This window comes from Rhinopithecus bieti, unplaced genomic scaffold (genome assembly GCF_001698545.2).
Source record: "Rhinopithecus bieti isolate Rb0 unplaced genomic scaffold, ASM169854v2 scaffold_42745, whole genome shotgun sequence".
Taxonomy (NCBI): Eukaryota; Metazoa; Chordata; class Mammalia; order Primates; family Cercopithecidae; genus Rhinopithecus; species Rhinopithecus bieti.
Genome location: NW_016819184.1, coordinates 2,646,468 through 2,670,248, shown reverse-complemented (window position 1 = coordinate 2,670,248; position 23,781 = coordinate 2,646,468). Strand labels below are relative to the sequence as shown.

The window sequence follows — 23,781 nt, the reverse complement described above, 5'->3', positions numbered from 1 at the left end:
TATTCATTTTTTTCCAGAATATTTTACTAATTAGGCAGTCCATCAAGTTTCTGATCATGGTGCCTTTACCCAGGGTTCACTGCTGTCCTCCCCACCCCTTACCTTCAGTTTCTTTCCTTCAGCAAAACATGCATGAGTAGGTCTCGTTTAATTTTTTTTTCTTTTTGAGGTTCAAGGGGTTATACTTTCTTCTCTCTTTTTTTTTTAACTCTAAGTTCTGGGATACATGTGCAGAACATACAGGTTTGTTACGTAGGTATGTATATGCTATAGTGGTTTGCTGCACCTCTCAGCCCATCATCTAAGTTTTAAGGCCCACATGCCTCGGGTATTTGTCTTAATGCTCTCCCTCCATTGGCCACCAACCCCCAACAGGCCCCTGTGTGTGTTCCCCTCCCTGTGTGCATGTATTCTCACTGTTTAGCTCCCACTTATGAGTGAGAACATGTGGTGTTTGGTTTTCTGGTCCAGTTTGCTGAGAATGATGGCTTCCAGCTTCATCCATGTCCCTGCAAAGGACATGAACTCATTCTTTTTTATGGCTGCATAGTATTCCATGGTGTATATATGCCACATTTTCTTTATTCAGACACATGTACACGTGTGTTTATTGCAGCACTCTTTACAATAGCAAAGAGTTGGAACCAACCCAAATGCCCATCAAAGATAGACTGGATAATGTTTAAAATATTTAGTACACGTTATCATTTAACTCGCCTTGGTAGATCCTTTCCAGAAAATAACTTGAAATGAAAGGAGAAAACGTCCTTTTGGAGTTTTCACTTGAAATCAGAGGCGGTACCCTGGTCTTTCCTAGATGTGTCCTGCACGTCTAGGATGTGAACAGGGAGGTGAAGTGTGTCTTCTTGGACAGCATAGTCCGAACGGAGCACTGGGGTCCTTTGCATTTCTATGTCTGGTGTCATCACAGAGGACTCCGTTTTGTGTGAGTCACAGACAGATCCCTCAGATGGACAAATGCTGCCTTAGTGTGTTTCCATCCAGTAAAACAGTTCATGTCTTAGGGCTTCAGCACGTGTGAGGTTCAGATTTTCCTTTTTAAAGTGTGCTTTTTTAAGTTTGGGTTACAACATGTATGACTCAGGAAATAAAATGTTTCCATGTAAATTGGCTTTATTTACAGTAGACTTTTCCATTATTACATAAACGTAAATTTGCCTGCCTTTTCTTATTCTCCATCATAATTATTCTTATTCATACTCTTGAAACACATTTGGAACACATTAATATGGAATGGGCACTGAGCCCATGGAGAAGGATTTGCGGTGACTCCAGGACCCACCTGTTGACCCCTGAGGTCCGGCGTTGACCCCTGAGGTCCGGCATTCCTGTCTTCTTGGGGTTGTGCTGCAGGTGCAGTCTGCACAGTCTCAGGAATGGAACTGGAAAGGGCGTTATGTAGGGCAAACAGTGTGTGGCTTGAACTTGAACCACGTGTGGTTCTGCCAAGACCCTCTTGGGATGGGCGTACTTAGAGAGACTGGGGGTGACATGATGGCATGCCGGGATGGTGGCAGATGAGGGAGAGGGTGGAAGTGGAGGCAGGTGGTCTCATGATACTGTTTTGTCTCTGTTTTGGGGAGCATGATTCTGCCTGTGCTTAGGGAAACATGGTACTGTCTCTGGTTAGTGAGTCATGGTCCTCTCTCTGATTAGGAGGTCCTGTCTCTGGTCAGAGGGGCACAGTCCAGTGTCTGGTTGGGGGTGTGGCCCTGTGTCTAGTTGGGGCCCAATCCTGCCTCCAGTTAGGGTCTTTTTTTCCCCCTCCCAAAATAAGAGTCTCGCTCTGTCACGCAGGCTGGAGTACAGTGGTGCAATCTTGACTCACTGCAACCTCTGTCTCCTGGGTTCAAGTGATTCTTGTGCCTCAGACTCCCTAGTAGCTGGGATTACAGGTACACGCCACCAAACTCAGAAAATTTTTGTATTTTTTAGTAGAGATGGGGTTTCACCATGTTAGCAAGGCTAGTCTTGAACTCCCCTCAAGTGCTCCACTTGCCTCAGCCTCCCAAAGTGCTGGGATTGCAGGCATGAGCCACCATGCCCAGCCTTATTTAGGGTCTTTATGCTAGGTGTGTGTTCACTTGGCTTGTAGCCCATTGACCAACAGTTAAACTGGAGGGAAGAGGGCAGAGAAAAAGCTCATAAAGTTTCATGGGAAGCTGGGAGTGTGGAGAGATTGTAAGATGTGCTTGCAGCTTCATCAAAGGGTAGAACAGACCCTGCAGGGAATGGTGTCTCCTCACAGACCAGGTTGTCCAGGATGTCTTTGAGAAATTTCTCTTATCTCAGGCATAATGATGGTAGTAATATTGTGGTAGTAATAATGACACCTCTTCACTGAGCGTGCATTTACGTGCTAGGCAGTATATAATGAACAGGAAGATTCTCATGTAATTCTCACAGTGCCCTGCAGACAGATGAGAAACAGTTCAAGATCCCACAGCTAGCATGGCAGCACTTGTTTCGAGCCTGGATTTGGTTCCCGTGTATGCTGTCAGTCCCTTCTATAAGACACAGGCACACGATGCTGATGGCCATGGTCCACTTCAGAAGTCATCGAAAGGACTGAGCTGCTCCTAGATCCCTGTCCTGCTTAGGGAGGCAGCTGTTCAGTGAAATAAGCACCTTTCTATTTTCTACCGTGTTGTATCCATGGTCCAGCTCTAGGATCTCCTTGCTGGAAAGGGCAGACCACAAGCTAGGTGCCCATTTCCTGAAGGGCTTGGGATGCTCCAGCTTGGAAGAGCCCGTGTATTCTAAGGAACCCTGAGGAGTTCCTCAGGAAGAAGCCTTGCATGTTCTAAGAAGGGGGTGTGACAGCGAGGACCCATGCTTGGTCTTATCTGGAGCCACATTGATATCAAGCATTTGGCATAGGGGTCTAAGCAGTGTCCGGGAATGGAAGAGTTAGAGCAAACTACCCACCCTCCAGAACCATCCTCCACAGCCCTGACCTTCCCAAACAGAAGCCTCAAAGTGGGAAGACGAGAGGGGTCTTAAACGGACTCCTCCCAATTCTACCATCTCTAAGATCTGTAAAGAAGTTAAAAAAATCCTTGGAATTTCTTTTGTAAAATGCAGCTGTCTTGGAAGGACTCTCAAAAAGATTCTGAATAAGCTATAATCATTTAATGAGTGATGACAACATCAAGATGTTTTCAAGAAGGGCCTTCGCCACTGAAAATTCGAGTTGTACAGTGGGACTTTGTAATCCCCAGCCAGCCACGAGCCCCCTCTCTGGAGTCAACAGAGCAGTGTGAGTGAAATGCTACCCTGTTTAGGATGCCTGCCCTTGCTCTTCCAATTTGCACCAAATGTAGATTTGTGCATTAACTTTTTAAAGTCATTGTTGTTGCTCTGTGAATTTAGATTAGAGGACGATCAAGGCAAAAAGTATCCCTGACAAAGTGGACAAAAACCTTAATCAGTGGACCTTCTAGAGTGGAAAAGAAGCAGAAAATAGTTCATAGATCTGTTTTGGGTAGGCTGTACCGTTCCATTATACCTTAGAGATTCCAGTCTTTATGTGTTACTCAGTTTTGCATAAATATAGTAGAAATTATGTAACTATGAATCAGCTTAAAAATTCTAAGTAATCACTGAAAATGAGTTTTTTTAACATTAAAGTGATTAAAAAGAACTCTGAAATTGATATACTGAATGATTTATTGCATGATGTTGTCAACAGTACTAGAAATGCGGCCTCTTTCCATCGGAATAAGTTATTAATTGGGAATGTGATTATACCCTGACAGCTTCCCCCTATTTATGTAAGGAATAGAAAACTGGGGAACTTCACACTTAATTAGATAAGTTGGGATATGCAATATAAGGCTTTTCTTTTATCTGTATCTGTGGGATTTTACAAAAACTCGACTTTGCAGTCAGTTGTATATTGTTTGCTTTAGTTGATTATATTTGAAATGGGTGATTGGAATGCATCTCGTGCCTAGGATAATAATGTGCTATGATCCCAAGTATTACATCCTTAAGAAAAAACCGAAACAACTCCATTTGGCAGTTATGGAACTGTAGACCATGTGAATACTTAGCATATACCCAGAGACAGAAGCGTTGCAATAACCTTGCCACAGAACGAAAAGGTCGTTTTATCTTTACTCTGATGTAATCTGATGCGGTAGAAACATGGAGTGAAATACTTACTTTTATATTAAGTTAGACTTCAGGATTTATTATTTTAGCATTCCTTTTTGAAAAGAAGCTTTCTAAGCCCTCAGCATTAAGCAGCATTTTTCCTCATCACACACGGGTCTGAGCAGGTGACCACGGCTGGGATAGGTGCTCTTGTATTTTGTGCAGGTGGGCTGGCCAGCCATTGGGTGTGTTTTTTCCTAGAGTGAGAAGCACTCTAGGCTGAGATGAGAGCTGGTGAAATGAGTTACATTTCTGTCTCCTGTGATAGGAGCTGCTGTTGCTTCTTTCAAAGGATCAGATTTACATTCTGTTACTAGGTCCTTTAAAAATGTAGTCGAGTGAGATGGACTTCTAACGATTTTTCTGTGGCCTGGATACACACGAAGGGATTAGAAATTACTAATTCACTAATATGAAAATGTGGGCTTCTTTTAAGGAAAAATTCCCTTTGAACATTGACAGAAGTGGGCTTAGGGAAGGGGAAGATGTTGCCTGGATTTTCCACTTAACTCTTGTGACCACTGGAGCATCCTGACTCCCTAGACACAAGTGATGGAAGTTACTTTGTTTCCACTCTAAACACTCCCTCAGGGGGACATTGATGGGCTGGTGGAGGGTGTGTTTCATAGTGACAACTGCATCTTGGGTGGGGAATTTGCTGCTGGTGAAAACCCGGTGCTTTCTCTAAGCCTGGGTGATTGATAAGGGCCTGACATACTCCTTCATTTGGAAAATGGTATCATAGAATTGGCTTCCCAGTGAATAGTGCCTTTTTCCCAAGACCGTAACCAAATATTTTCACAAAGATGTTATATCTCCACGCATGAGCGTTCATTTTGAGATGTCCATTGTAATAGAGTTTAAGTATGAATATGTTTTAAAAATGATTTTAAAATCATTTACAAAAAAAATGTGTTTCAAATAGACGGTGTCTGGCTTTTGTATATAATCATCATAAAAAATGTCTATAATTGTGCTGCTTGCTAATAAACCTACCTGCTTTTAGAAAATCATCCTAAAATGTGTGTGTGCAACAATGGTTTTATAAGTTCATTTTCCTTTGGGGCAGCTACAGCAGTTTTAGGTTTCTTTTTATATCCCTGTGACTCTGGTATTTTTTCAAGGTTGGTTACCAGCTATGGGTTTACTGCAGAAGAAGTAAAAACCACATTATTGAATGGGTGAAATATGCTCTGCAGTCCTTACATATTCATACCAAACTGCAAAGGTATTTGCAAAACCAGACTGCCTTAAGTTAATTTTTGCACAACTTAAAATGACCTTGTCATTGACCAGAATGTATAGGATCCACTGTAGCATGATGACTTTATGCCAGTTCATGAAATGGATGTTCTTTCTGATCTTTGCACCACAGAGTTGTTTACTTTCAGTAAATAAAGTGGCTGCACATGCAGCGCATGCAGATATGCTAGTGGTAGAGTTTCTATCGATCAAAGAAGACGTGCTGGTGTGGGAAGCAGCTGCTCTGATCTTTAGGTGACACTGCTCCAGCAAAACTGCCCTGATTCATAATCACATCAGCTTTCACTTGCTAATAAAAATGCTCCCAAGGAATGGGTCCACCAGTGACAGGTTTTCTAAACAGGCCATGGTGTTACTAACATCATGACATAGAAGAGTTCATGCCTCTTTCTTGCTTCCTTTTCTTGCTGTCTTCTAGGAAAGGCCATTATTTGATGGTCTGTCTTCACAGTTTTAATTAACGGTTGTGTATCTTGGTTCTGATATGCCCGTGTTGTCTCCCAGGAAAACAGTGTTGCAAGTCATCCTCCTTGTGACTGTAGGTTGGAATTGGTCTGCCTGAGGCTGGGCCATGACTGTGACACCATTTACACCCAATAGTCCAGCCACATCTCAGATCTCTGTGGCTGTAGATAAGTAACTGCCTCTCAGGGTACTTGGGAAACTCTGCCAACTGCCTAAGTTGTTTCCAAGCTAGCAAGGTTTTCCCATGCTTTGAGCCTCTCCCCATTTGTCTTCTGCTGGTGGGTCAGAGATCGAAGGAGCAGATGCAGGACTACAGGACTTCCTGCTTCTTGGAAGTGAGTTGCACACTTGTAGAGCGCCTGGTGGGCACCTGAGTGGTAGGCACCCTTTATTGTGTCTGGGTGTCTGTAGAACAGGACCTTTGAGGCAGCACCAATAGTTGGCTCAGAAATGATTATAGAATGAGACACACCCCTCCCTCTGCCTGCTCTGGGCTGTGCATTGGGCCTTCCTTCCCTTTCTGCATGTGTCAGAAAAGGAACCCCCTTCTTCTCCCTGAAGAACATGTGATGGTAGCAGGAGCCTTGAGTCTCAGTCTACAGTGCCTTCTCCCTTGCACATGGACTCCGTGGTTGCAGATACTGGGAAAAAGGGTCGTGGCCTCTCCTCTCCTAGGCCGTCCAGGTGAGGCAAGCGCCAGGACACATGTGCAGATGGGTTAGTATTAGGCTAGTGTCAGCAGGAGAGGCAGGCGCTCAGCCTATCTCCCACTAGGGAGGGGAAGAAGAAAGGAAGAAGGCGCTGATCCCTTGAGGCTGGGGATGTGCACGATGGAAGATCTAGAGAGGAGCTACCTTCCCTGGGCCACGGAGGCAAGATTTACATGCCACAGCTTACTCTGACAACACTCAATGTATTTAGCCGTCTCTTCTGAGGTTATTTAAAAATTAAACCTCAGACACCTCCTGCTGTGAGCCTGTGTGCATTCTAAAATGCCACCATGTCTTCTGGTGGCCAAACTCCATGCCAGGGTGCATGGGTGGGCATGTGTCAGTCCCTCCCCTCCCCAGGCCAGGCCAACTCTGGCTGGTGGGTCAGGCCCAGCCTTTACGATGCTCTTGTCTTCTGCAGACCGATGAAATGCCTATCGGCCCAAACATTCTTCCTTTATTATTCTTTTCTTAGATTACTTTTATCTTCCCCAATTTTTGAGGCCATGAAATAAGTTTAATAGCCACATAAAACATCTTTGATTTTTTATTTAAAAATTAATAAAGAACTTAATGACAAGTATAATAATTTAATCTCTATATGCAATGCCATGTGTACATCTACATAAGGGAACCCTGTGCGTTTTACCTTGCTTTTGTATCAGAATTTTTACTTGAGTCTTTCCAAGAGAAGAATCACCATCTGTCAGTGACGAGTTGCAATTAAACTATGAAATGATTTTGACAAGAGTTTTTTCCGTTTTAAACATACTTTAATTTTTAGGGAGGAATTAGTTTATCTTCAGAAGTTCCTTTTTGACTCTGAACATTTTAATTTTGTTTTCTTTTTGGTCTAGACTGGGTGAAACAGTGACATTATTCTATGTACTAGGATGTCCTCGTGTTGAGACAGATTTGTATTACTGATTAGAAAACTGCTAATACCCTTATTTCAATTTACTGAGATAGTTGGGATTCTTAAAACATAAGGACAGAGAACTTGTTGGAAACATTTTTATAACTTTAGTTAAAAACAGTATAAAAAACATGAAACCCATTTTTAAATGTTTACATGAAACAGTTACACTTCCTTCATGTTATAGGATCAACTTCCTCATTGTTCTTGCACAAAAAATATTTCTCATTTCCTTTTACTGATATTCAGGGATTCAAACCTCATATAGTGTTTCTGCAAAAGATGTGTGTGTGTGCACGTGTGTGTTTTAAATTAAAGCATACAACTGCGGTATTGTTTGAGTGGTCCCCAAAGAATGTTTACATGATATACTCTTCATTTTTTTTCAAGGTCCGATCTCATTACTGATCACTAGGTCCTTGTAGAATCAAAACACTTAGAACTAAAACAGATTTGCTATTGAGTCAGGAGGAAAATACATGGCAAGAAGTAGCTCCAATCTGATAAAAGCAGGTGCGATCCTTTTACCCAGGTCAGCCACTCTGTGTTTGGCATCTAATCGATGAGGTGTGCATGTCAGCACTCTGCTAGATGTGAAACTGCTGGACTGAAACCTCAAGACTAGGTTTTCCTGTATGCTCACAAACTATTCAAAATTTAAGTTGTACAAAAAAAAAAGGCAAAGTGAGATCCCTACTTCCTATTGTGAAAATCAAAAAAATGGATAGACAAAGGCATTAATAGACTAGGGGATTTGATTTCTATAAAAAGATACTTGCAAGGTGCAAAGAAATGAGTGAAAAAATAAAGGAACTAAGATTTACATTGCAATGTGTAATCAAGAGAGAACTCTAAGTGTTACTGTTGATTTAAAAAATATCTAAAAACATTTGATTCACAGCTTTCCCCTAAGTATGTTGTTTAGTACAACTTACTAATAGGTTAAATGTAGGTGACGTTGTCCCTTGGTAGCAGCTAAACTAAACACGCTATTTCTCTTTGAGATGGTCAGGTCTTCCGCCGTTAATACAGAGCATAACGAATTGTATATCATGTCTGGCTGCACTTACCATGGCTAACGGTTTCTCAGAGGATTGATCCACAAAAACACTGTCTGCCATGGCACGGAATGCCTGTGATTCATTGGTGGTTGGATTATCCATCGTGTATCTCTATGTGTGTTCTCAGATTCTTGCCAGAATGTATCATTTGGCCTTTGGGTACCAAAAGATTAAAAATGAGATCTAAGAAAGCTTAGTGTCTGATAGCTCTGACCCTGTCTACTTGTAGCGAGTAAAGGCATATCCTGACTTTGGGGGGACTCCTGGTTGCTGGCCATTTGGAAAATGAGCAGTAAACATGTCGTAAGTCTGGAGATGAAGAGGATGCTAACTTTGAGGTGTCAATGTGACACTGAGATGTGGTCACTTGGCTTAGCGCTATAGCACATGAAGGCAAATATACATATAGTCACATTTTAGAGATTATTCATGGTCTCCGACCACTTGAAAAAGTTGTGCTTTCTCCGGAATTTGATGTGCTGAAGATGGCACTCGCCCCCTGCTTATTTGCAAAATGAAACATAAAAATGAAGTCCTTCGCAAACATAAGGCTTGCTTTTCCTTCTCATTATTAAAAAGAAAATCAAGGCTTGAAAATAAGTATGAGTTATAGCTGTGTACAGGGCGACAGCCTGCCGTCTTGCAGGTTGATAATGTATTACTTGCAGATCAGGGTGGGGGGAAAATTTTTACTTATCATCTTTGACTATGTAAGTTTCATTTCAGATTTTACATCCCACATCAGTGAACTGCAAAGAACAGCTGGCAAGGAGTGACACGGAATACCTTGATTCTGTTAATTATCTGTTGGTACAAAGGCCTTTTTGGTACGCAGGGCGAGAAGTGGGAGGTGCCTGAATGGGCACCACAGTTCCCTCGATCCTATTCATTTTGGAAAAGTATTGACTTAAACTCCAGTGGGTTCTAAAGATGGCCTCGAGACTCCAGACACCGTGAGTGTTAAAGGAACCAGAGTTTCCATCTTCCGTGCTTTTTAGATTCAGTTTTGGATTTTTGCTTGGGAGTTGAGGAGTAAGTCTCCTGAGAGTAAGGCGAAGGTATGACCTGAGTTTCCTCAATAGGGTGGAGTTTTCTCAGAACTGGCTGGAGTTTGTCTTCTTGCTGCTTAAAATCCAGCTCCACACTAGAAAAGAGAGAGAGTGAAGAATTTAGCATTTGATCTTTTCCATATGAAGATCCCTCTTAGTGACAGCAAAATTTGGGCATGGTCAGTGTTTGTTTATAATGTAATTTTATGGTTTAATAATAGCAGTTTGATATACTATGTTTCAGCTGTGTGCTGCCGTGAAGTATTTCAGGTAGGCTCACTTCCTTTGGAAAATAACTTACTTGCTTCTCTCGGTGAATCTTTAACATTGTGTTACTGTGCACAGTTGGTGTATGTATTTGTGGAAATGAAAAATGTGAAATATGAATAACCCCATCGTTTGTCCACAGTCTGTTCACCTGGACTCCATGGAGTGAAATAGAAAACCAAAAGTATGAGTGGGCAGGGGTCACCTTCGTATATCTATACTAAGTGCACGCAAGGTTTGTTCCTGTGCAGTGTGTCACAAGATCAGAGAAATAGATTTCTCTGATCCTCCCACCTAAAACAATTCTGGAAGGAAATGACCTTGGCTGACATTCTCCTTGGCAAAAGCTTATCTGTCTGAAAATCTCATAAGGGCCATAGTGCCCATCGCTGGGGAAAACTGTGTTCATGGAGTCAACACCATTGAACGGTACTCCATCATTACTAACCACAGTTTATTTGGGAGAAGTGTGGGGTGTGTTCAGTAAAGACAACACAAAAGTAAAATCACATCACTCAAGCCACGGCGTGCAAGCACAGAGCCAATGTGGAAGCACATTTGCCAGCAGTGATAATGTTTGTCTTAGAAGATGGTGTGAAAGATGATTTTTGAACTATGTTATTTCTTACAGCATTTCTCCGAAAATTGCTGTCAGCTTGTCTAGAGCCCTCTCTTTTCTCCATGCCTTTGCAAAGGACCACATTTGATCTTCTAACTTTGAGTCTTAACAGGTCCCGTTGGCAATTGGGATAGGACCTCTGGTCCATGCATCATTTTTCTGTGATGATCCCTGCATTGAGGAGCTTTGCTTCCCTTTCCGCTCGCCCTGTCCCTCCTTGGGACCTCTGTGGTCTGGGCCAGGCCTTGGGAGGATTCCGTTCTGTCCTCCTTCCATGTCTGGTCTGGATGCCAGACTAAATGTCAGTAGATTTCAGTAAAGGCTCAGCGTTGATGATAATGCATGAGCTCATAATATTTTATAACCAGTGGAACCATAAACCATTTATAAACATGAAATCCTATTGATTTAGAGAACCATTAATCCTAGACAAATTTTGACATTTGGGAAAGACAAAAACAGCCAAGCTATATTATCTGGAGTTTTAAAACAAGTTCAAGACCCATCTAATGGGCCATTTCACGTTTTAAATCCACTGTTCCATTTTTCTCATTGTCAAAGACTCTAATATTACTCAAAAAATTTAAAAAAAAAATTGTCAGAGAAGTTTTTCGCTAGTAACCTCCTGCTCCCAAAACAAGTTATCCTTTTCCCTTTTTTCAAAGAGCCTATTTGAGTTATGCTCTAATTTATAGGCAGTAGAATAAAATCTCATGAATTGAAGTCTTGCTAATCCAGTGATGTGATGATGGAGGCGTAGTCCCTCTTAAGGACAATTGTGGAAAGTGTAATCTAAGGCTATACTGCATTAATGAAATTCGGGCCTCAGTTCTGTGATGTGGTGCATTAGAAGGACATGGGATTTCTGCCCTGCCTCTTCCACCTGATGCTGGTTTGGGAGTCGGGGGCTCGTTAAGCTTCAATTCTTTCACTTCAAGGAGAGATAATAGTTCCTTCCCTGGCTATCGTAATTGCTGAACTGTGGTAACAGTCTCTCCCCACCAAAGAATGCCCATGGATGAGCCTCCTAAAGTATAAGATGCAATTTAAATATTATTGTACCATTATTATCTGTTGATCACTAATCTTATAATGGAAACAAGAGCTAAGTAATAAAGATATCTATTGGAGATCTCTTCAACTTGGACATTTAACAAGGAAAACAGGAGCCTGTCAATCGAACCTGTGAATATATGGTATGTTAGGTACAGGAGCGTAATTTTACCACGGTGCTTCGGTAATATCGAAGCTGTGTTCTCCAGATCGTAACCCTTTCAACAGCCCCAGATTGGTTTTGGGTTATTAAAACGAGAGAAGGTGCTAGCATCTCCTAGGCTAACAGTACAATTCTGGCTACCTGTAATTATTGAATTCCCATTAAGCAACTACATTGGGAATCCTGTTATTAACCAATTTATCACACCAAGGAACCATGTAATCACAGAATAATCTAATCTGAGTTCTTGTTAACAGAATGACTTGATTATCTGTCGAGTTGATTCCTGTTTGCACTCCCCATTACGCTGCCCTGGGAATCTGCAACCAGAGGCAGGTTCCTTGGTAGAGGGCACTAGTGAGTCTGTGAGTGCCCACTTGGAAACGCCCGCAGTGGTGGCCAGCGAGTTGACCCTGAGGTCCGCCCCCCAGCCCATCTCCCCATCTGTCACATGTGAGTTGCAGTGGATTTGCGTGTGGGATGATGCCGGTGTACCAGCCAGGCAACGTGTGCAGAGGTGTGAAGGAATAATGTGCATTGTTCTGGACACTGCTTCCTGCTCAAGGACTTTTCTTGGGGAACCACACCAGGTCTCTAGGTTGAGTTTGACACACCGAGTCTCTGGGTTGAGTCTGAAGCAGAAACCTGACTGGAGGGGACAGCATCAGAAGGTTAACAGTCTGGGCAACTGGCTGACATCAAACAAAGGTCCTTTTAGTCTTAATAGCTAAATGGATCAAAAGGCAGCAACACCTGCTCTTCTGGTCAGAGTAGTGGCCTTGGAGAAAAGCTGCTGCTAGATGTTCCAGGGCACTGGGACTGCCCTGCACATAGACCTCCCTCTGTATTTGAGCCAGCAGCTTGTCCAGATAGTGCTTGGGGGCCTGCCTGATGGAGGGGCCGTGACTCTTGCTTCAGTTTTCCCTTCCTGCTGCCTGGCAGACCAGTGGTAGGAGGGTTGGTTGCCCTACTGGGGGCCACATCTTTTTCCGCTGCTGCCTGCTTCATGGTTATCACTTTCTCCCCGCCTGAAACACCTTTCTGGGCTCATGGCATGGCTGGCACTCCTTGGTCCACTGTTTCTCAGGTCCACATAACCTCCTTGTTGTCTGACCACCTTCCGAAAGGTGGCCCAATCCATCCTTCCTTATTTGTTTCTGCACTAACCACAAATAATTATTCGTTCCCATATTACTTGCCTTCATCTTCCTAAATGCATTCTTCTCGAATGCAGGCATCATAACCAGGGGATGCCATGCCGTCATCCTCTTTCTGTTCCCAGCAACTGCAGCAGGGGCTGGGTCCTGGCAGTTGCCTAATATTGCTAGAATTAATGAATGAGAACAGAGTCTTGAAAAGGCAAATTCTGGCCAGGCACGGTGGCTCACGCCTGTAATCCTGGCGCTTTGGGAGGGCGAAGGGGGCGGGTCACTTGAGATCAGGAGTTCGAGACCAGCCTGACCAACATAGTGAAACCCCATCTGTACTAAAAATACAAAATTTAGCTGGATGTAATGGTGCATGTCTGTAATCCCAGCTACTCGGGGAGGCGGAGGTTGCAGTGAGCTGAGATCGTGCCACTGCACTCCACCCTGGGCAACAAAGTGAGACTCTGTCTTGAAGGAAAAAAAACAAAAAAAACAAAAGAGGCAAATTCTACCTCACTTTTAGTCCCAGTTGCCCAGGTCTGCTTTATTTTGGCCAAAAATTATGTTGCGTCCTCCCACAATGAGACCCCTGCCTTGCCACAAACAAATAGAGCTCTGCCTGGAGGCAGCGTCAGAACCACTCCAGATGGAGTCTGTGGCCTGGTTCCATTCTATCAGAACTTATCGAAGATCCTGAAACATTTTCTGCAAGACACACTCCGGGATCTTTTTGGAGCCTGGCTCTTCTAGGATTCTACAGTAAGATCTTGGATAGGATGAGTGGGGCCAGCAGGGTCTGCTTGTGAGTAACCAGCTGCCACTGTCGCTGTGCTAAGGGGGAGCCTGAGTGTTACTTTATCCCCTTTTCACTTTCCTGTGGATAGAAGGTGGAGGTCTAGCCCTATGTTTTCTGGGCGACGTTTGTTCTGAGCACCATCATGGTCCCAGGCCTCCAGACGTGCTGTATGGACCTGCTTTCCCAGGGCGGCTCCAGTGCAGGGGCTCATTCTACAGCCACACAGGCACATGGGAAGCCGGGGCTCCAAACCTTGTTGTGGTTTCTCAGGACTCTGGCTGTGGCTTTGCACAGCCCCCCTGCAACCTCCCAGGCCTCTCTCCAGCAGCTCAGGAGGCAGGAAGCCTAGGGTGGTGCTGCTGCCTCCTGCTGGAAGGATCTGGTGTCGGTAATGCATGGGCAGGGGAGTGTCCCTGTCATGAGGAATTCTGACTCCTGGGGAGGAGCAGCAACCTGGAAAAAGTCCTGATTCTTGAGATTCAAAGCACGAGTCTGAAGCAGCTGGAGCCAGGTCAGCCTTACCTGTGCGGGGTGTTCTGTCCTACAAACACCTCAAACACAGGCTGCAGAGTTTGCTGGGTGAGAAGGGAAGATCCCTGGACGGCTGGGGATGTTGACAAGACACGAATCCCTGGGGACGGTCGGGATTTACCTTTGTAGCCCTCTCCCGCCTGCACCTGCATTCTCCCTCCAGATAAGGGAATCATCCACCCAAACACTCTGTGCCCTGGGGCTGTGTCGCCCTCGCTGTGCTCTTGGCAATGCCCTGTGATGCATGATTAAAGCAACTGAGAGATTTAATTTCTTGGTTGTCTTTCCCTTTTCAAAATGAAAGTTTTAAGTGTGGGAACTTTCTTACAACATGATTATTCTGTACATTTCCAAAGAAAGAAGAATGTGCCCTACATCTCGGGCTGCTCTCCAGCCTGCACCCAAGCTGCTTTTCTTCCCAGAGACTGTGCTAGGCTTTGTAGTAACACTCCTCCCCGCTGCCGCATGCGATTTTGCAGAGCGGCATCCTTCTTGCCTCTCCAGCTTATTCTCTGTTTGTCTCATGCTCCTATAAATACTCAGGCCCTGCCACAGTTTCTTTAGCAAGCTGTCACCGAATCCTCAAGATCATTTAAGAGGAACACGTTTTTAAAGTTGCCTTCTCCAGTCGCCTGTGTGTATCAGTTAAGAGTTAAAAGCAGGACAGTCTGGAGCCCTGGAGCTTGCTTGTTTTCTGGAAGGGAAGAAAGCCCTTAGTCTTTGGGGTCTCCAGCCTTGACAGGGGCGTGTGGCTCAGTGGCCAGCAGGTCAGAGGCCTCTGCCTTTCATTCTCTTTGAATTAGATCTCGGAGGCTCCCCAGTACTCACTGTGGCTCTGCGCTGACTCACGCTCTGCCTCTGTGGCTAAATCACCTCACCTTGGGGACCTGAGTGTGCTTGGCTGTAAGTGATGGCTGCGATGTGTTCCCACTTCACACAGGGGTCTCCTGGAACAAGGCCGAGGCCCAGGAGGGCAGGCGCACCAGGATATGGGCTGGCTTTTATTGTGTAGCTTTGGATAGGACCAGCCACGTCCCCAAAGCACAACAATTTATGTCAGCTGACATCAGTGCCAACTGGCCAGTTTTATGTGAGCGCCATGGGCAACACCAGCATTGTCCAGAGGAAGCTGAAAGTTGGGGTCCCAATCCCAGGCTTCGCTCTCCCCCTTGCATGAGAGGTGAATTTGGGCAAGTCCTTTCTGGGCCTTGGTTTATGGATGTGACCCTGGCCACCTCTGCAGGCTATGTAAGAACCAGGACCCCAAGTATTTGTTGTTCTCTTCTGAACACATCTCCGTGTGCGTATCTAAGGGCCACTGGAAAGCCAGCATGTCCAGAACCAGATCTTTCCCCCCGCCTGCATCTCTGTCCTTCCAGACTCAGCCTGCAGCCCCCATTCACCGCCCCGGACGACTGCAGACCCTGGAATCTAGCTCGACTTGCTCCTCCTGCCTCTGCATCCCTGGGTCGAGTGGATTTACCCTCAAAACACCCGTTGTCCTTCCTTTCCACCCACCTTCCACTGCTCTAGTCCAGAACTCCAGCAGTTTTCTCCTTGGCCATTGGAACAGCTTAGTCTCCCTCAGTCTGTACTCTCTCCCACTCCAGTTACCAGAGTCACCTTAGGAAGACTGGCAAACTCCTTCTCAAATCCCTGCTTATCCTTGAAAACCTAGGTGACACATCACCCCTTCTTTCTGTGGATTTTCTAGAATAACGAAGTCCACCCTCCTTCCTGCCTCATCCACACACCGCTGGGATGTTACTGCTCTGGCAGCATTGTCTCTAGGTTTCTACAAGAGCCTGTCTGCTGTGGGATCACAGCTGTTTTCCCCAGGTCTGTGAACTCAGAGGGATGGACCATGTTTAAATTCGTCTTTCGTCTGCAGTGTATTTAACACAGTGCCGGCTCCGAACCTGCTCTATTTGTTTGTTGAATTGCAATAAACTGATGAACTGAACCAAATCCTTTCACTTCTAATCTCAGCAAAGTGCTGCTGCCCTATTTTCTGTTTTCATTTAAAATATATACATTTGTATAATTCTATTTATTCTGTCTATATACTTTGTTATATACTATTCCTATATTATGTACCTATATTATATATATTATGCATGGATCTCATCCTAATAGTTTAAAATATCAGTGATTTGTAGTTACTAGCTTTTCAACACTTCAAACATAGAAATGATTCCCTGTAACTTCGTATCCTTCCTTTACCACTATTTTACGTAGTTGGTGCCTTAATCAATGTTTACGGTATCACTGTAGGGCTTAAAATATCAGAATAAATGGCTCATCCATGACATTGACACTCAAACTATAAGATCTGTCCCCTTGTCCTGGTATGCTGTGAACAAGCAATTACGATTATAGTTTTTTCAAAAGAGCATTAGCCAGATACCCTAGCTATATATTTTACTACAAAGGATCCAAAGTTATAATTAGACGATGAGCTGAGCTTTCTGAATGCATCTTGGATGTTTTCCCTGACCATACTGGAGACCTTGCTTGACTGACGCTCATCCTAGGCGCCTGTCCTACCTGCGGCGCGCTCTGCAGTGCACCTGCGGCTCTGGGGTCTAAGCCTCATCTAGGTGCCTGGGTCTGAGGGCAGGTCAGATGCACAGGGGTTAGAGAACCTGGCATCCCATAAATAGTGTCACTGAGGAGCAGAGGCAGACCCAAGTCATTTGGAAAGCCTCTGCCCATCGTAAGTTCTCCATGAGGAAAGTCACTCCATGACTAACGGCACTGCCACGTGTCTAGGAAGCATATCTTATGCCATCCCCCTAGGAAGCCAGGAAGATGGGTCGTGATAATCGGAGGGGTCAGTCCTTTCTTAGACGTAGCCTGGAGTACACTGCTGTTCCTGACCTCAGCGAAGAGCAGCCAGTTTTCCGACTTTGGTCAGAAACTGTGTTATAACTGCCTTGAAAAGGCAGGGCTGTTGTCCTCCTGTTCCAAGCTGGTTGCTGTGAGTCCCTCATGGCCAACCCAACCCTGAGTGGGCTCCCATGACCAGGACCATCACCTCGCCTGCCCATCTCCTTTCGAAGATGGGAGTGTGTCTGTCTAGAGAGACGGGTGATGTCCCAGGCTCCCAGTGTTGGAGGGAAGGCTACAAAGCCACCCTGCCTCCCTGGGCCACCAGCCTGGAACCCTCGTTCTTAGATGTGGTCAGGGCCTCCCATTCCATCCTGATACCCGCTGAGAGCATCATCTCCACTAAATGCAGCAGTGATAGTTCTCATCACACACGGAAACCATTAGCTGCTTGTGTGTGTCGTCTGGTGTCACCAGTGACTGGTCTAAACGTCAGCCTGCGCATTCCTCCAGGAGGTCCCTTCTCAAACAGGTTCTTTCAAGACGCCTCTCTGAGGAAGGTCCCGCACCACTGAATTCCCTAGTCACTCTATTCCCCATGGAATTTCCTATGACCTAGCCTGGGACATAGTGACCAGGACTGCATCCCGTATTGACCCCCAGAAAAATCTCCATACTCCTCTAAAACGGAATTATCTTTATCTTCCCATGAAACTGACAGCGTAGCCCCCTCATGCTATTTTGGACATTGGTAAATGCCTCCTTAACTTTGACCCTGGGGTATAACCAAAGGCTGCGACTATCAGTATAATTAGCCTTTCTCTGCTAATAAATTTTAACGAATTGTTCCACAAATAATATGTTGAGGTGGCTAATCAGTTTTCAGTTTTATGGCTGTAACGAGTTTTATAGCACCTAAATAAGAGAATTAAGGTGTTACTAAACATTAGTAAAAATGACTAAACCTAAATCCATACATATGTGAGGGATATAAATAATATATTTTTAGATTTCAAATAGAAAAGAAAAAACTTGGATTATTAGCTTTGGGAATTTTCAAGAAGAATTTTGAGGTCTGTCAAAATCATTCTTTTTTCCTGACTTCATTAAACAAAAATATTTCCTGACCCAGACTAACATTGTGTAAGGTGTTACTCAGGGATTCCTTTCGTCATCTTCCCACCCTGTCACTCACGGTAAATACTAGAAACGGAGCGCTAAACATTAGGCAAAAGGCAAACTTCCCCCACCTCAGTTCATGCTGCTAAAGAACTTAATATGCACAAGTGGTGGTCACTGAAGCAAGGCTGGAAAGGGCACTTCCATAAAGAGATAATCGCTGAATGACAAAGGCTGCAGAGACTCCACTCCAAGTGGGCTCCGGACAGGCTGGAATTGGCACGGATTCTGCATACAAATGCAATTACCACTCTTAACAATAGGACTCCATTAGTCAGGAGGCGCCTGGTTCTGCCGGCTGTCTTGATCGTGCACTACCCTGACCAGCTTTCTTTTTGCAATACACTCAGAATCAGTGAAGGACCGGTGTGTGTGATTTTATCTAGAACTCTTTGCACCCTCTGTTTTGTGGTCTTATTGGTGTTGCAATAAATTACCAAGGATGATGTGAGAAAATGCAACCCATGACTTTTGTGAATTCTTCATTTAATCTCATAATACTAGATATTTTCCTCATCTTTCCTGAAATCTTCCAGTCATTTGGGGGAGGCACTTGCCCTCTTTTGGAGCTTCCTACTTGAGAAGCCGTCAAAAATTGTGTTGGACTGGGATGTTCTCCAGCTGCTCCAACGGGGAGTGTTCACGGGTCGTGAGGTTTCCCGTCCATCCTTGGGGATGCGCTGGCTGTTTCTCCTCCTAGTTCCTGCCAGTTGTTCCCAACTCTCTAGCCTGGAGGGCTCTAGAGAGGCCATCCAAATCCTCCCTAACCTGGCCTCCCTCCACAATTGTCTTTTCTTTGGAGTCTGCTTTGCCAGGTCAGGCACCCTGGCTTCCTTAACCTCCTCCTCACCTGCCTTTTACGTCCTGCACCTGTGGTTCCCACCTTCAGTACAGAGGGCTCCCTCTCACCACAGCTCTGTCCTGACCCTCAGCCCAGGGTCCCAGGGCAAGGGGCATGCATGGAGTTGTCTGCAGCAGCTTCACACTCCTCCCAGTCTCCCAGCGCCTGGTGCAGAGCTTGTCCTTAGGAGGTCCCTTGAAAAACGCCTGTTCAATTAATGCCCATTGGGACCCCAAATGGAAAGGGCTAAGACATTTTTATCAAAGTGGTTGTTTAAAATTCCACCTGTCCTTGGCTGGGCATGGTGGCTCATGCCTGTAATCCCAGCACTTCGGGAAGTTGAGGCGGGTGGATCACGAGGTCAGGAGTTTGAGAACAGCCTGGCCAATATGATGAAACCCCATCTCTACTAAAAATACAAAAATTAGCCAGGCATGGTGGTGCACGCACGTAGTCCCAGCTACTCTGGAGGCTGAGGCAGAAGAATTGCTTCAACCCAGGAGGCGGAGGTTGCAGTGAGCCGAGATTGCACCACTGCACTCCGGCCTGGGCAACAGAGTGAGATCCTGTCTCAAAAAAAAAAAAAAAAAAAAAAAATTCCACCTGTCCTTGACCATCATATCAAATGGTGAAAGCATGGCGTACACAGCAAGGCATTTCACAAGCTCCTCCTCTGTGTGTCAGACAAGTGGCATGGAGTCTTATGGCATTCCCAACCAGTCAGGTTCCAAGCCCACTCATTGATCCACTGCAGAATTATTAGTGTCACTCGAGGCCACTTTGTGTGGTGGCTGTGATGATCCAGAAATGAAGCAGGCACAGCGTGCTCCAGGAGGATGTGGTCACTCAGGGCTTGGAACTAATGGTAGGAATTCTACCATTTTACAACAAGATTCTAAATTCTGGGAAAGATGCTGTTTAATGAATCTGAGTCAGAATTCCTGTTATCTTTTAAATATTGCTTGCATCTCCAAAAGCCTTTGGATTGCAGTTGGTCCATGTTATTTTCATGAAAATGTACAAATTAGAATTCAGGCCATTTTGTTGCAGTACTATTTTACAAATTAACCATTTCAGCAAAGGAGAGAATGGCTGGTTTGCAATGATATGTTTCATTGTTCCTTTCTGAAACCACATCTGAACAAAAGGTGAATCATCAGTGGTGTGACTCATCAGATTAGTCTGACAAAAGAATTACCAAAATAGGGCTGGAGAGAAGAAATTTCAACTGCTTATGAGCAAAGATTATATTAGTAATTTATCCATAAAACATTTTCTGAAATAATTACAGCATATTGTGACAAGAAATATGGAAGATAAGCCAGAAAAGTTTTACTAAAGAAAACGGAAACTGGAATCTCTTTTAATCATCTTTCATGCTGAGATGGTTTTAATTAGAGTGGCACAGTTGGTCTAGATCACAACCGAAGGGATGTCTGTCATCTTAGAAAACAATGTAGCTGTGTCAACCATCTCAAAATTTGTCAAAAATATCACTTGTGGTACTTGGAGTTTCAGTGGTCTAGGAGGAAGCCCATCAATCCTCTGCCGAAGAAGGGTTACTCAGCTCTGAGTCAGTAGATTTGCCAATAAGGGAGAGGTGTTTTCCCGCTGAGAAATGCCTTGTGACTCTCCACACTTGCACCCTTCTGTGCACTGTCTCTGGAAGCCCATAGTTCCATCCCTTGCATAATTGTAAGAAGCAGTTCCTGGGATTTCAGATCTGGAAGGGACCCTGATGATGCCTTAGTGCGACCCCAGAGGACCCGGAGACTGAACAGACACCCCACCCAAGAGAGAGGGCAGAAGCTCAGCCCTAACCTTGCAAGTACACGGCAGGCCTTCACGGGCTGATGGTTCTCACCTTTCACTTGTTGTACTGGTGGTTTTTTTCCTCCCTGAAATTGCATCAAGACCTTTTGTCCCTTTGATGCTTTTTCCTAGTCCTCTGTATTTCCAGGACAGAATGATTTTTCATAGAGAAATATGTACCACCTCCCATGGCAAAGGTACACATTTATTACAAGGCTGTGCTGCTAAAGCCCCAGGCAGCCAGGTCTTGAACACAGTATCCTCTTCATCTCCCTGGGCCAGGCATTACTGGAAACACGGTGGACAGCTATGCTGCTTGGAAAGGGTAATTGGATTTCGAGTGAAAAGCAGTGTTTAAATGCAAGACAGGCAGGGTCAAATTCATTGCCCTCCAGGGCTTTTGGCCTTCCAGAAAGCAGGGTATGACAAATTACAGTGTGTGAACACTGGCAGCTGTGATGGCCCCACCTGTTCTCAAGCCTCTGGGACAACCACAGTCATGTGACATTTTAAGATTTATTTTGAAATTCCTTTAAGCTACCCAATCCCAGGGTGTTCCAGGCATCCCATGGTGCACATGGAGAAGTGGGTTGTATTGGTGGTGTAGGGACTGACAGCAAAGTTCCTGAGCTCCCGGACTGAAGCCCTTGCAACTAAGAGCCAGGCTTTGATCCGACTGCAGGGACTGTGACCTGAGCTACACTTTCCCCTGCTGCTGGGATTGTATCTCTACAGATTTGTATGCAGGAATTCAAGGAGGACTTGCCTGTAAGTTTTCATGTGAGAACAAGACATGGACTTAGATTTGTAAAGCCTTTGAAATTTGGAGACGCCCTCTGGCTCACTGTGAGTCTATACTTCCGCGATGCTGTGGCCCCCCATGTGCACTGCTACTGGGTCACCTGAATCGGTGATTCTTCCTGCTCAAGGACTCACTGGGTTTTGAACAGTTTTCTACCAAAGAAACTTCTATTCTTAAGCTTCTGACATTTGGGGGTTGACTCACAGGACTGACTGCAAGCTGCGAAGTCATCCAGCTCAATCCCCATTGCTTACCCTCCCCTTTCTCTTTGCTCAGTGGGACCCTGAGGGAAGTTACCTGTCCCTGTGTATCAGCAACTCTCAGCCACCGCGGCAGAATCAGACAGACCTGAGGCTTCCCAGAGCCAGTCCAAGTATCTGTTCCTCCTAGTATACCAGTGTTTGGTAGTCAGATAGGATTACATAAGCCCTCTTAGCTGACATAGTAGATTAACCACATGGCCCTGGCCTTTCATGCTGTAAGTGGTGCACCCATGATGTTGGCACCCTTACGCGACTGACTGCTCAGTCTTTGTCCTGTGACTCTCTGTTCTTACTTCTCAAGTTTCATGCTTACCGAGAGGATGCTAGATTTGTTCCTGGACCTGTTTATACAATTAGTACCCACTATTGAAATGATGTGATTATTGAATGTCATGCAAACCAATAAGGCATGAGAAGATAGTCATTGCTGTGAGTTCAATGCTTTGGAAAGAGTGGGCTACCACAAAATATTCAATGAAAAAGGTAGGGACAGGCCAAGTATGGATTCAGAAGGATTCTGATCTCAGATTCTGCCACCTTACTTTGCTCCACTTTAAAGACAGGAAAATTGGTGTGACTCATGGCGGATAACTTGGAACTGTAGTGGGGGTGCCCACATTCAAAGAAAACATCTGGGCCCCACCTCTGAAGGCTGCCCTAACTTGAAGTCATTTAAATGTAAGATTTCAATTCATGCGATTCAAATTAAAATAACATGTTTAAGTTAGGTACATGTCATTTTTTTATGATTTCCCCATTGATTGGTTTTTCAATTAATGGACCAGAAGTGAGCTTTCACTCCCTTTATCATCTCTTCCTGTAGACCTCAGAAAACTCTTATCCAACATAATAACTGCCTTAAGAGTAATTGTTAAACTTTAATTATTTCCGTTATAACATGATAGGGAATTTAGGAAGCAGCATTTGATGAGCTCTCTATGTTCAACTTGGTAGTCATAGTGCAGTCTTTATTTGAATACTGGTTCATTTCTTGAGTTTCACACTAGTTTGTTTCATTGACAGGACTCAATGAAATAAAGGCTTTGGGAGGCAGTGGGAATCCAGCCGAAATATTACTCTGCAGACGTCCTGGGACCAAAAGCCTTCCAGGGTAACTTCTGTTTGCAGCAGAAGTTTGGCTGTTGTAGGGATGTTTTGTCATTGTGATCACTCCAAAGGGAGTGATTTTACAAATCAGGAAAGAAAGATCTAAAATTCCACTTTTCCTCAAACACTACCTCTTCCAGGATGCTTCTCCCATTTATAAGGGGGTGACAGTTGGGTCTGCTGGCTATCAAGGGCCACATCTCTGTTCAGTTTCTGAGGATACCACCAAAATCACCCGTCTGTAAAATTGCATCTGCAGTAAAACTCTCAATGAGTAGTCATGCATTTTCCCTGTTCATACGAGATAATCAGAGCAATCACAGTGCCTCAGCCTCTACCTAGTGAGTCTTCCTAAATCTTGGCAAATTCCTGTAGTGCTTGGTCACTCCCAGTTCTTTTAGCAGGTGGACCAGTGGCTGTTGTATTGGGATTCATGTAGAGTGGTGGTTGAGCCAGTTCAAAACAGTGACCACTCGAGTAATTCCTGAAAAGGCAGATTTCTGCCCTTCAGAGACTTACTCAGTCACTTTTAATATCACTTTTTACAGGAGTGAGTTCTGGATTTAGAGCTAAATTCATTTAAATTATTTCAGTTACATTAGACAGTATTCATATATATATATATATATATATCACAGTTTCTTTATCCACTCATTGATTGATGGGCATTTGGGTTGGTTCCACAATTTTGCAGTTGTGAATTGTGCTGCTATAAACATGCATGTTCA

The 23,781-nt window shown here is 44.5% G+C and overlaps 2 protein-coding genes across 5 annotated transcripts in view; one reads left to right on the top strand and one right to left on the bottom strand.

Annotated features, from left to right (window-relative positions):
- Nucleotides 1-23,781, top strand: part of DOCK1 (dedicator of cytokinesis 1) — a 487,728-nt gene that overhangs the window by 160,137 nt on the left and 303,810 nt on the right. The gene's annotated exons all lie outside the window — the stretch shown is intronic.
- Nucleotides 7,152-23,781, bottom strand: part of INSYN2A (inhibitory synaptic factor 2A) — a 61,220-nt gene continuing 44,590 nt past the window's right edge. The window contains exon 4 of the mRNA XM_017858671.1: nucleotides 7,152-9,738. Coding sequence (XP_017714160.1) covers nucleotides 9,555-9,738 — 184 coding nt within the window. The 3' untranslated portion in view covers nucleotides 7,152-9,554. The remainder of the gene's footprint in view (nucleotides 9,739-23,781) is intronic.